The sequence below is a fragment of the Cryptotermes secundus genome, unplaced genomic scaffold (genome assembly GCF_002891405.2).
Source record: "Cryptotermes secundus unplaced genomic scaffold, Csec_1.0 scaffold968, whole genome shotgun sequence".
NCBI classification, from domain to species: domain Eukaryota; kingdom Metazoa; phylum Arthropoda; class Insecta; order Blattodea; family Kalotermitidae; genus Cryptotermes; species Cryptotermes secundus.
The window spans coordinates 1,021,492-1,035,557 of record NW_019719376.1 but is presented as its reverse complement, the minus strand read 5'-3'; the positions used below and the strand labels follow the sequence as shown (position 1 = coordinate 1,035,557).

Sequence of the window (14,066 nt, the reverse complement as noted above, 5' to 3'; positions counted from 1 at the left end):
AGAAAGCAGTCTTCTGGGATTTGGCACCGTGTATATGTGGTGTACACGGTGCCAAATCCCAGAAGACTGCTTTCTTCATAGTCACCGCCGTGAAAGCCTCAAATCTTACATGGAGGATGTGATTTTAAAATTTGTGTTCTTTTATTCTACATTCCTTAATCCTCATTTATTTACTTACTTACCTACTTACTTACGCGGGCCATGCCATAGCTCAAGCAGTTAGTCGCTGGCTTCCCACCGCGGTGGCCCAAATTCGATCCCAGGTCTGGTCAAGTGGGTTTTTTGGTGGACAAAGTGGTGCTGGGGCAGGTTTTCTCAGTGTACTTCAGTTTCCCCTGCCAATCTTCATTCCACCAATTGCTCCACAATCACCCTCACCTATCATCTGGGGCTGGTACAATATGCCAGAAGTGGCTGCAGTACAAGGGACTTAGTTCCACCCCACTAGCAATAAAAAAAACATACTTACTGACTTACTTATGGAGCTGAGCCCTTCTTGAGGAGAAGTCAAATCTGCAGCTACTCAAGAATTTCCCCAGCATTTTATGGAACCCAAAGGTTCATTACTGTGTTCACAAGAGCCCTCTACTGGTCCCTATCCTGAGCCAGATCAATCCAATCCATACCATCCTATCTCTCTAAGATCCGTTTTAATATTGTCCACCCACTTACGCCCTCATTTATCACAGATGCAAAGTAATTCACTTCACAGAAATTAACCTGCATAAAGCATAAATTCTGTCTCTCAGAAAGCTGGCAGATAGCACTGATATAACTTACATTTTGTAGAGACAGAAGCTATTAGGTTATCGTTCAAAGACAAAGACCTTGAGGATGTAACAGCATTTACAGGCTATTCTTTTTTCTTATACATGTCAGTACTGTTGTGTGTTATGTTTATCATTTCATTACTTGGGAACCATGATGAAATGCTGTGTGAATATGCTGTCCTGTATCTTGTCCTTTGTACCTTTTTCAGTGTCAGTTATTATGTGATGTTGTGGCTTGTTATAGGTTCATCGTCATCAGGTCGCATGAGTATGGAAAGTGCTTGCAGTGGTGCAAGCCTGGGTGACTCTGGGACACACTCAGATTCTGAAGACAGAAAGGTAAACAGAGTGTTCTGACCTTAATTGGCATGATGCTTCTATGGGGAGAAAAGAAAAGTGTTATTCATTGATGCTTTCCCTGAGAATGAACTGAGTCAAAGAAGCATTTCTGTCATGATTCAATCTAGCAGTGCTTTTCTATTGCATATAATTAATAAATATTTGTAAAAATTACATTGAAATTATATGTATTACAATCTGCTTCATCTTCATCGACATAGAGGTCTCTTGTAAGATGTTCAGTTCATCTAGAACAGCCTGACAGTTCTTACCTAGCTGGTAGCAATAGACTTGGTAATAAGAAGATTAACCATTTCTGGTTGTCGCTTTTGGAGAAATTTCTGCATCCAGGTCCTCGAGGGATTTTAAATGAATGCAGAGCCACTAAGTGAGCTGTTTTGCTCAAAAAGTGGGTGCAGTAAAGGCATAAAGTGAAAAGGCAAACTGTGTACATACCTGCATAATTCAAGAGGACACATATTCCTTTCCTCTTATAATTCTCACTCTTCTATGTACACAGACAATAAAACCCGATAAACTATGGGACCTACACTAAAACATTTTGAAGATCTTGAGGGTGTGATATATTTTGCAACATTCCCCATGACATATGGCTGGTTGATTTATACAAGTCTTACAACAGAACTATGTTTCTTTTCTGTCTTCCTTGACCTTCCGATTGCTGCATACAGTGCAGTCTTTGTGTTCCTTTTTTTCCTAGTGGTAGACGGAGTGAGGCACTGTATTTAGTCTGTGGAATGTTGATGCTGGGGAAGACAACTACATAAAACTATAGCAAATGTTTATTGCTCTTAAAGTGGGTATTACAGATGAGTGGGACCATGTCTGAATAATACCAGTCGAGACCCCTTTCATAGCGGGCTAGCCTGGGCTACTGATGACTGTGCTATTGGAGGCCCCTAAAAGGGCTGTTTTCTAAAGCCAGATGAGACTCTTGGCACAGCGTCTAGTTGATGCTGTTATTGGTAAGGCCAACTGTCAGGCGAAGTTCTTGACACAGTGCGTCAGCCAGGGCTAGAATGAAGCCTTTGTTGTGGCAAGCTAGCCAGTGTGGTGTGCTTCCTTGTAGCAGCCTGATGTTCTTTGATGCAGCCCAGTGATTGCAAGCTGGTGGGATAGTGGTGAGGATTGCTGGCTGGCAGGCCTATGGTGCATGTGCTGGCAGAGTTGGCTGTGGGGCTTTAACTAGTAGAGTTGCTGCTGCGTTGCTGTTGCAGTGAACTCTTGATTCAAGCAGAGCGGTGACTGACGTGACCGATGCTAGCATGTCAGAGGCCAGCATCTTTATACTCTCACCGCTGGGTGGCACACTAACAAATGGGCATTGGAGCTTTTATAGTGATCAGTGTTTGGTTAGCACTTGTGTGGCAGTACAGACAGCCAAGCTGCAGTGCATAAATATGGCCTGTGCTTGCTAGACTGGGAGGTTCCCACAAGTCTCTCTTCTCACTCAGCTGACACCAGATGTGACCTCTTTCTTGGGTTGCACACATTGCCTACTAGGTATTCAGCAAGAGCTCTGTCAATACTTGACATGTGACATTGGTTTCATTCTCATGTGTGCCTTATGGCTGCTGTACAAAATGTATGAAGTTACAATGCACACTTCCAGGCACCAGAAAAAGAGTTTTCTCCACCACTTCAGAGATTTACGAATGAAAGCATATGTTTCACAGTAATTATCACTGCAATCTGCACCACCCGTATGCTTTGTATAGACGAGTAACACCTTGGCTTTTGAATTTCTTTCTGCTGCCCCCCTTTCTGAATGGTCACTATTTTTTCCATTGATGTGTCATGATATGTAGACATGAGAACCACCCTTGTCTTTCCAGCCCATTAGCAGGGTATTCCCTCTTCTGTAGGCAAAAGTTTCCCCCCTCTTCATTCTCTTCTTGGCCCCCTTCCTCACTAGTTTTGGATTTCCAACTCTACCAGCAATAAAAGTGCCTGTTGTGCAGCTTTTTCCGTTTCCCAGTTCTTGGGTGAACTGAACATTACTATAATATCTATCAATGAAAAGGTGGTAGACACACCGAATTCTAGTCTGACCATCAAGGAAAGAACTATTCTTGAAATGAAAGGTTTTTCTGAGTATGACAAGTTACAAATGTCACCAACTAAATATTCATGATTGCAGTGGTATAGTATATAGTGGTAAGTAGCAACGTATGACCTACATATCATCAGAGAAATGAGAAAGAAACTTTGCGATCATATATTGAAATTTGCCCATGGAAGCACTGTCTCTGTGTCAGTCATATATTGACATACAACAGGAAAAGGTTAAATTCAGAAAGGCAACAAATACTAAATAAAGGGTTCTCTCTTCTGGGATATAATGCCATGTAGTCCATTGAAAGTCAACCTGCATTTCAGAGGAACATGTCACTTGCATCTTCAGGGTTGAAGAATAAGCCAAGCAGGAAACCAACATGACCATGAACTTATTCTTTGTCCCCTAACGATGGAGGCAACATGCTCCTCAAAATATCATCCAACTCTCAGTGGATTACACATCTTTATATCCCAGAAGGTAGAGCTCTTCATAATAACTACTGTGAGAACCTCAGATTTGATTTGATTGATTGATTTATTTAACATCCATAACTGTTACATTATGTACAATTGGACAAGTCAGTTTTTTAAAAAAAATATATGAGATTAAACATCACATCAAATGACTAATAATATAAAAAAACCATAGAAAAATAACATAATAAATCCTTTAAATATGATAAAACAGTGGATGAGTATAATAAGGCAACAAAAGCTAAACTATAAATTACATGCAATATCTAAAATAAATTACCTAAGTATCTTTGTTCTATTATTAAGCTAATTCTTGTAAAAATATTCTTGAAGGGAATAAAAAGCTTTGCACAACAAGTAATCCTTTAATTGACGCTTAAAAACCTTGAACTCTTGAATACTTCTTATTTGAGAGGGCAAGTTATTATACAATCTTATTCCCATGTTAATCACACTCCTTTTACAACGTGAGGNTAATTAGATAATTCTTGAATTCGTCCTCTCTTATGAATAGGGCGAACTTTGGCAATCTTCATCTGATCAGGAAAAATTCCAGTACAAAGAGACAAATTAAAAATAAATGTTAAAGGTTTACAAATAGGTTGAATACTAAATTTTACTAACTTTTCTGGGATTTCGTCATAGCCCGCGGAGAGTTTACCTTTTAGTTTACTAGTCACACTAAGTACCTCATTTTCTGTAATTGGTACGAAAAAAATCGATTTAGAAAATGGAGTAACTTTACATGCTTGGTCATACTTAGGTTTTTGATCATTTAATTGGTTTACCATTTTTCCTGCAATTTCAACAAAAAAAGAATTAAAATGACCGGGAGTGAGGAGGGGGTCTAAGTCAGTCATGGAGTCCACATCCGAGGTTTTATCCTGCATAACAAAGTAATGAAGTACATAGCTTTTCTTTAAATTGTGAAATGGTGAAGCAATTGGCAACAAGAAGCATTACTCCACAAATTTGACACTGCCACATATATTTGCCTTAGATTTTGTAGCCTTCTGGGTTGTGATACTATGTAGTCCTGTAGATGGATAGCTGTCTCAACCCAGAAATCACAATGTAAACCCTTAATACTGAGAAAACCTGAGATCTCACACATTCAGGGACCTATGAGTCTGTGTGTAAATTGTTGGGCTTTTGTGCCAAAGGCCTCAGCTTTTAGGTTGGTTGGATAACATGCTTTCTCCATCCATCACCTCTGACAATCTGTAGGTGTGGGGCTCCACCATTGTTCAGAGTCCACATTAAGCTGTATGTATCCAATGCTAGCCATCATCTTTTAATTGCCCTGTCATTAAGAGGAAAATAAACCTTTCTTATTGAAATCTCTCATCTCCCATCAACCTTCATGGCAGATAAATTTAGGAAGTTTAAATAAAATATTGTCTCATGTTGGGTATATCACGTGACAAATAACTTCACACACTCAAATACAATTAGTATCACTTCGACTGCATTCTGCGGTAGCTGTCTTCCAACTGTCTCTGCCCATGGCTGGATCCCAACTGTCTGTTATGTGGACCGGATACCAGACACCATTTCTCATGGTTCTGTTTCTGCTGTTTTGACAGTCTGCTGTTATGCAACAAACCTTTGTTTTTCATCTCCAGGGAGATGTGTTCATTGTTTTGGTATTCTCTACACAATGGCCCACTGTTATTGCGTTACCATGGAAGTATCTACTCCAAACACATTACATTGCCCCCTTCTAAAGGTTGTTCATCCCCAAACAGCCTAAAGGTTTTTCCTTTCTTTCGGGTGTTCACCTTCCTAGCGGTACCTCCGCTGATGTTTGATTCTTCCATCTGCCCCCCTTCTTCCAGAGTGCTCATCCCGAGCACTTCCGTGGTCCAATGGTTGTTGATTCTGTCATCTCACATTCATTCGTCACTTTCATTCTCTCCTCATTCATCCTTGCTGGGGAGGCCAGTGCTTCTACGTTACTGGTTCCTCCCATACGGGCTGTTTCCTTTCTGTTTTGGAGGGGGTCGACCCCTTCACAGTGTCCAATCCTTGATCATGTCTTTCTTGAGAACTTCCCTCTGTCGATGTAATGGCACTTGAGGTGTGGTCTGCACTTGCTGACGTCGTCATTCCTCTTGGTCTTCCTGCCACTTGCTGGTATGAGACCATGGCGCAACAGTGCCCAATGTTGGTTTCACTTTGCTGCTATGGTTACCCCGCAATGGTTGAGACTCATCATAAGGTTGCTTGTGGAGACGCTGTAGACAATTTGCGACGGCCAATTCCTTTCTCTGGGATCTGAAAGTTGCCTGAGTAGTTTCCTTCTTGAAGGCATCTCTCCTGTGTTGTACTGCTGTTGCGCAACGGGACACCTTCCAGTCAGTTTGTGTTTTCCGTGCCACTTTCACACAGTGGCTCGTCCCTCTGCGGGCGATGGCCAGTCTTTTTTGGCACCCATCCTGACTGGGTCTGTTCATTCATCTGGTGGTGGCGCTCTGCGGCCGCTTTTTAGTCCTTGCTCCTTTTCTTCTTCAGATCTCTGACCGGCATTACTTTGGCATCTTCTACAGGGACCTCTTCTTTCTGTGCCACCTCAGGTTTCCTGTCCAGTGAGGTCGGCTGTTCTTCTCCTAGACGTGCCTCCGTCTCTTGGCAGGCCATCGTCTTTATGTTCATTTTTGGTTTTCTTTCGGCCACTATCTCCTTGTTGCTGGAGTCCATCATTTCTCACCTCGCTTGGCGGCAATCTCTTCTAGCCAGGCTTTCGTATCGGCATCCCTCTTTCCTCTCATGGCTGCTGTCTCTTCTCTAAAGGCTTTCCAACCAACCAGCAACTCTTTGGGGTCGGCCTCCTTCAGCAGGAGTTCCATCATCTGGTGTGACTCCATTTTATTTTTTGGTAACGCTTGTTGTGCTCGTAAGTTAAGTTAGTTTCCTGTTGGTCACGTGTGTAAGTCCAACCCCACTTCTGACACCAGCTGTCATGTGTTGGGTATATCACATGACAAATAAACTTCACACACATTTATTCTTACACACTCAAATACAATTAGTATCACTTCAACTGCATTCTGTGGCGGCTATCGTCCAGCTGTCTCTGACCATGGCTGGATCCCAACTATCTCGTTCATACATGTCTCCCTAGTTCTGCTTACAACTCTCTTATATAGGGTTATGCGGACCTGATACCAGACACCATTTCTCATGGTTCCGTTTCTGCTGTTATGCAACGAACCTTCTATTATTCATCTCCAGGGAGAAGCATTCATTGTTTCATCATTCTCTACGCAACGGCCCACTGTTATTGCGTTACCATGGAAGTATCTGCTCCAAACACGTTATAATATCTATACTAGTCATGGAGGAAAATCTTTAATTTAGTTGCATAGTGCTTGTTCCAAAGCCTGTACTTGAATTTTATAGCATTTGGTTTAATTTAGGAAAATACTGTGAAATTAAATTTGCTGCATCTGTGATGGGAAGGGACTGTTGTGAATGTATGAAAAATATTCCCTTGCAACTTTTGTTTTAGGCACTGGGAACATGATGATTCATAAAGGTAACAAGGTAATTCATTCCACGTGCTCAAAAATTCTTCTCAGTTTACAAATATTCTAGTTCCAGAAGATCTTTAGAAACTGCTGAGATTTGAGTTTTTCACAGCTTTGAAGTTTAGATTGTGACCATTTGGGTTGCATCCCACTACATAGCCATGTAGAGACCATTTTGGGGGAACCCCCTGAAGATGGAGGCAGCAGGTTCCTCCAGAACTTTAATAACCACTTACATTACTACACGATGTTGCAACCCACAAAACCCAGTGAGAAATGGTTGTTATCTCCCTTTAAGTATTCTAGTATGAACATTTAAGGATGAGAGTTTAATGATGTGTATTTTAGCACACTAACTCAAAGATATGTTGTTTTCATTCTTAAATAATCTTGCCTCTATACCTGAGTCTTTTGAAAACCAAGTAGCACACAGAAAAATTCTTCATAATATAAACTTTTATGATGCAATCTGAGATTTCTGTTACATAGCAACATGAAAGATTTATATCTTCCTTAAAATATGTTATTATACCAGTCTAGTAATACTCGTATGTTTCTCTAGAGGACTTTCTAAATCCACAGTCATTTTTGGCAGGGATATTTAGAATTTTTTCTAGAAATTCCACCAATTTAACATATTCTTGCTAATAAGTAGAGGATTTCAGCTCAGTAATTATCATATTTTCAAGAAATGTGCTGCATCATGAAGTTAGTTACAAATATGATGCTGTTGTTTCCAGAAAGAAATAAATACTTCTTCTCATCTTAGGTTAGTCATTTGATTTGTTATTTCAATTAAAAATGGAAACATCTGTAATATTTACTTTCTATCTGACAGATGCGGTCTTCATCACCTGATGTAAGAAACTTCAGCAGCAGTATTAAATTTGGCATCCATAGCTATGAAATACCTCCAGCGCCAAGGCCACTTCAGGGAAAGTGTTCTTCTCCACGTTACGCTCCAGCACCTACTCGGCAAAGAACTCCTCTGTTGTCTGCACCCTCTCCTTCTGCTGCTTCTAGTATTTCTATAGAGGTATTATATGTCCTTAGCTTGCATGTTATAGAATCCTGTGTTCCATTTTTCAATTTTGCATTGTAAAAGAGGTAGCAGTTTTTCAGCCAGATAGAAAATAAGCAAGAGTAATTTATAGGAATGCAAAAAAAAAAATGAAATAAGAACTCGCTAATCATGATTTTTATGACTAAGAACATTTGTATTGTGCAAATAAATACTCTAAAAATGTTTTGAAGTTTTCCAAGTGATTGTTGTAAGTGTACTTGAATATGATAATGACTATATAAATATACAAAATTAAGGTAGCTTAGAGTCTGCTATTACATAATGAACTTTTGTAAGTAGTATATTTCCCTAATTTAATGGTCATATTATTGTATTGTTAAACAGAAGTATTTTAAAAGTGTTTTAATTTGCTGCAATTACTAATTTATTTGTTACCTTAAATTCTTCATCTGTACTTATGTCTCAAAGTGAGTCTGTATGATGATTCAGCATAATAAAAATGGAGGTTCTATGGTTTTACTTTCCTTACTTTTTAGAAACGTCCTCCATGGCCTTCACCTCGGCCTGACTTGCTGGAATTTGAGTCATCAAATAGCATTGATCCTAATGGTGGGGACTGCTGTTCTTTCACACAATCCAGTGAGTGTTTTACTAGTTACATGCTTTTGTAACTTTCATTTATTACTTACTTTTCACGTGATCATATTGCAATATTTAGCTTGTTTTGGGACTGTTATGATCTTTCTGGCAATAGCCGCTAAAATCTTAATGTTTGCCTGTTTCTTTTGTCCTCTACAATTTCACTTTATGCCACTGCAAAGCCCCCTTCCTTTATTTTGCACTAAACTCACTTTTAACTCATTTGCATGCACTGTTCCACATCTACTTTGACACGTGTCCTCACTAGCCATTCACACTCACTAAGGCTGAACTCTGCTTTGCAACCACGGTTTTATGCATGTAAAACTTTGAGAATCATTGATTGACAGTGCAAATGAGGTGAGTCTCTGCTTTTCTGGAAGGAACAAGAAGAAGAAAGGTGAATGGGGATTATAGGAGTTTCAAGAGTGAGAGACAAGCACTGGCCAAATTGCACCAACCCCTCCCCACTTCTTATTTAGTCCCTTGCCTGTATACACTTATACATATTGTAGCGTGTTATATGTTGTCCATCGCTGAGCAACGAAGCAATGGAAATTGTTGAGACCATTGCGTAGGAATATCCATAGCAACGAGTGTTCATTGCATAACAATGCTTGGTAAACCCCTCCCCACTAGGCTGTGACGTCACGCAACAGGGGTGTCCGTGCAGCAACTGTTGCTAGTCAATCAGTAAACATGTTTTCTGTGTGGTCAGGGTGGAAGCTACATAACGAGAGTACTCGTCAGTGTTGATTCAGTGTGTTTAGTATGACTATTGAGTATGCAGTATTGAGCACGAGTTACGAGTATTGAGGCAGTTACGAGTTTCGAGTTTTGAGCAGTTGAGAGCGGCAGAAGCAAGCAAAGCGGATCAAGGAATACAGAAGATTGCCTGTGAGGATGTCAACTGTGATGTAGAAGACTCCATATGTGCAGTGGTGCATGCAACAGTGGATTAGAAGATCTAGTGTATGTAAGTCAGCAATAGAGCTGTATTAGAGTGTAATTGAGAGAGTGCGTGTAACCAAGCTGTTAATATATCCAAACATCTGAACTAGAACCCATCATTTCATCATGCGTACCCTCTACATGTGACAATATAAAACATACATACAGGATTAATCACTTAATATTATCATCTGGAATCCTTTATTATCCATGGCTGTGGAGGCCCATAGGGTTGTGAGATGTCAAGGCTCCCACATTTTCTAAACAATAGGTGGGTGTCAGCCTAACGTGCCAGCCGCCCTTTACACCCAGGAAGATTTCTGGTACTCATTTCTGTTAGAGGTTGAGTCTTAGTCACACTGCAACTCTACTAACACGTGAATTCTTGCCATCAAGCTGTGTCTGCTTATCAGTCTTTGCCTTCAAAGGCACACTTTCTACTGTACCAGTTAGTCTGAGAGAACGGACATTATATAGAGTCAACACATTGGTCCTGCTGCCAAATACATGCATTACACCATGTCAGTCAACTTTGGCTACTCAACAGTACACAAAATTCCAGAAAGATTACTCCTTATACTCAGCAAAGAATACAGACTAATGTACAGCTTAAAGTTATAATTTTACTTTGATTGACCAAATGGGCTATATATGATTAATTAAAATGTAATATGAGTGTGTGAAGTGCCGAGTTACATATAAAATTTGAACTTATTGGTAATTGGAAAAGACTTACATTTTGACAAATTCTGTCATTTATATGCTTGCATCTTTGAAAAATTAAGTCATGTCTGACCAAATTCATTATTATTGTGTCTCCATTTTCATAATCTCCACATTTTTACCAATTTATACTTACAGTCTTTACATCTCTGGCTGATTTGTGTATATCACTTGATGATGACTATTTACAGTTGAAACATGTCATGTGCGGTACTATTTTTGGTAAGGGAAGCAGTGGTATCTAATAAACAAACTGATAGCCTCTTTCCTAAATGGGAGATGATCATATTTCCTCAACAAGTGAACTAATTCCACATAATTACCTTGGTCGATAGAATCCACGCTTTCGTCATGACCACGGAGGCCAAGTTGCCACTTTCCTAAATGGCAGATGATATCAATCAAGCGTTTCATTATTTCTCTATTTTCTTTTTCATTTTCATTCTGCTGTAGTATCATCAGGCGCTTTTGATTGTCACGTTGACAGTCAATTCGAGATTTCCCAAACATTGCATTGTTGAAATAATATGAGTCTGAGAGTTCTCATGTCATTTCATTGCTTTATGAAGATTGTTGATATCACCAAACCCAGTCTTGTTGCATACATTTTTTTCATTGAGAAACACTAGGCATGGCCAACAGAACAATTTTCCTATATTACGGTAACCAGATAGCCACTCTGTTTTAGAATACTGTTCCAAATTAAATTTCCTCACACATAATTTGGTTTGTGCTCTAAGTTCTGGCAACTCTCATGTCGGTCATCCTCTTTCTAAAATTATTTTCTTTTCAGGAAAGTCCCTGCTATTAAACCCCCATTTTAAAAGGCTTTCGACTGCACAGTCACAGTCGCGTTGTCTCCCAGCATTCATTTTAGCTGTGGCCTGTGCGTGTAGTCTATTCATGCCCCTGCCCCTCTTACCACAATATCAGACTTGCTTCCCTTAAACGCGGATAGCTTCTTTCTGATGCATCAAAACATGATCATAAATACAGTCTTACGCCATCTAAATATCTTATATTATATATCTCTAAATATCACTTACAATATTTTAATAAAACTTAATATTTTCTATAACATGCAACAAGACTGAAATCTCATAGAGATGCTGGGTTTTCGGACTTTATCCATTGTCCTGGTTTTAAGATAACTAAGAAAAACATGACATTTCGGAAACTGGATCTGTTTTCATCCTCAGGTGAGGGAAAACACCTGTTCTGTTGGGTCCCTTAGAAAGAGCTAGCCTTGAGGCCTCTAATGGACCCAACAGAATAGGTGTTTTCCCTCACCTGAGGACGGAAACAGATCCAGTTTCCGAAACGTGTTTTTCTTAGTTATCTTAAAACCAAGACGATGGTTAAAGTCCAAAAACCCAATATCTCTATGTGTTATACACCATCGTCAGAATCAGTAAAGACTGAAATCACACATAAACAATTAATTTTCACATAACCATCAAAAGAACACATTCCTTCGCTTCTCTATCGCAGGCCTAGCCAGCAAACTGAAATTTGCTTCCCTGACCACTTTGGGTGAGACAAACTCATACAAAGATTAATGAAAGGGAACTTGGACCCTCCCCCCAAGGAGGGGTAGGGAGGAGGCAGATGAGGCATGTGGCCTTGAGAATCATCACACTCTAAAATGTTCAGAACATGACAATATTTACATCCTTATTATTCAAATTGAATTATTTATGTATGACTTCTTTTCTTAACTATGGAAGCAACGCTTCCCTTGCTTCCATGCATGGCATACCACTGGCTTATTATAAGAAATGCAAATCAGAAAAGTATTTTAATATAACTTTGTGTGACTTTTACCTCAAGACTGTTGCAGTGTAAGTAGTTCTTGGGACATGTTTCTGTAACTGTGCTATATATCTGGGTATTTTCTGAATATGATACATTGTGTTCTGATTTTGTTCTATACTAGGATCTTTACAATGCATTTATATCTATCTGTCTAACTGTCCAATTTACATGTAAGACTGTTTGAACTGGTGGTAAAAAAATGCATAAATTGCTAGCATCAATCAAATTAATCATCTGACTGTCAACTTTTTATGGTATATTGTATACTGCTAAAGAGAATTGTTTCACCCTCCCCCATGAAAGACGGAACACTACACTGGCAGAGGTAGGATATACTGGTCTTCCAGATCCAAGAGATTTATAATAAAAATAAAGTTATTCCTGAGCTATGTTAAGCACTATGCCACAAAGACATATGGGGACAGACAGTACAGCTATATGCATTATTTTCATATTGTGGCATGCTGCCAAAAAGGACAGAAGACATGTCCATTGATACGCAAGGGCTGCGATAAGAATGTATACTTCCATGGAAATGCAATACCAGTGGGCCATTGCCTAGGAATACCTTAAGCAACAAACGCTTTTCTCTGGAGATGAAAGGACAACAAAAGGGTCATTGCATAACAGCAGCCGAGACCAAAGGCTCCTACATGGTGCACTCTATGCCGTCCAAGACAAAGTTATAAAAGTCCAGCTTCGAAGAGACCAGTCAGTTTTTAGTGTAGCTCTGACTAGAGCAGGAGCAAGCTCACATCCAACAAAGAGATACCGAGAACAGTTGTGCAAGTAATTGTAACAGTGAAGTTGTGAATGACTGTACTTGTGAGTGTAAAAGAGATTGTCCAATGAGTGTCTTAACCAAATCCGAGACCTGCATGAATTTACTTGTTGCGTTACATAGGCAACATGTGACAATATATATGTGTATATATGTACATTACATTGCATTGCATTACATTATATTACAGAGACCCAGAGTTAGTAAAAAATGACCATACAGTGTGGAAAAATTCATAGAAACATTGAACATTTATGTACAGTACAACTGAAGCATTCACATCAAAATATTAAATACACAGGGATTCCACATACTTTTCCACTTATGCTATTCATGTAAACATTAGAGTACATCATTAGGTCATTTTTAGACAAAAGTAATTCACCAACATAATAGAATGAGTGTGTATTATATATCTTTTAATGCTATTTAAATTGTGTTTTCTCATTCATGAAACTTTTGAGGCTAGATGGTAGATTGCTGAAAACTTTGATGCCATCACACTATGAACTATTTTGAAACATCAAAGGCTGGCAGTTGGTCCATAAAGAAGGTGCTTGTTCCATGTGTTAGCTCTGTGTATGGCTGAAACAATCTGCAAGTGTTCTTGATTATTTACAATGAAGTTTGTTAATGAAAATGTGTATCCATGTGGAAGAGGTCAGATCACTAATCTTTAAATACACGTCAAAATGAATCTCTATGTTTGACATCTGTCATTATTCTAAAAATATATCATAAATATTGTTTTGCTCTTAGATAAATTAACCCAGAAAATTATTCCATACATTACTGTAGAGTGAATGTAGGCAAAATAAATTGATTCGAGAGTGTCAGTGTTGCTGACATGTAACATAGATCTAACTGCTTAACATGCTTCACTTAACTTAGAAACGAACTGATCCATATGACATTTCCAATTTAAGTGTATATCAATTTCT

The 14,066-nt window shown here is 39.1% G+C and overlaps 1 protein-coding gene across 10 annotated transcripts in view; it reads left to right on the top strand.

The window, feature by feature from the left end:
* Positions 1 to 14,066, top strand: part of LOC111865665 (phosphoinositide 3-kinase adapter protein 1) — a 230,354-nt gene that overhangs the window by 208,373 nt on the left and 7,915 nt on the right. For all 10 annotated transcript variants that reach the window (XM_023853889.2, XM_023853879.2, XM_033751960.1 and 7 more), the window contains 3 exons: positions 1,015 to 1,109; positions 8,031 to 8,228; positions 8,753 to 8,855. In XM_023853889.2, coding sequence (XP_023709657.1) covers positions 1,015 to 1,109; positions 8,031 to 8,228; positions 8,753 to 8,855 — 396 coding nt within the window. The remainder of the gene's footprint in view (positions 1 to 1,014; positions 1,110 to 8,030; positions 8,229 to 8,752; positions 8,856 to 14,066) is intronic.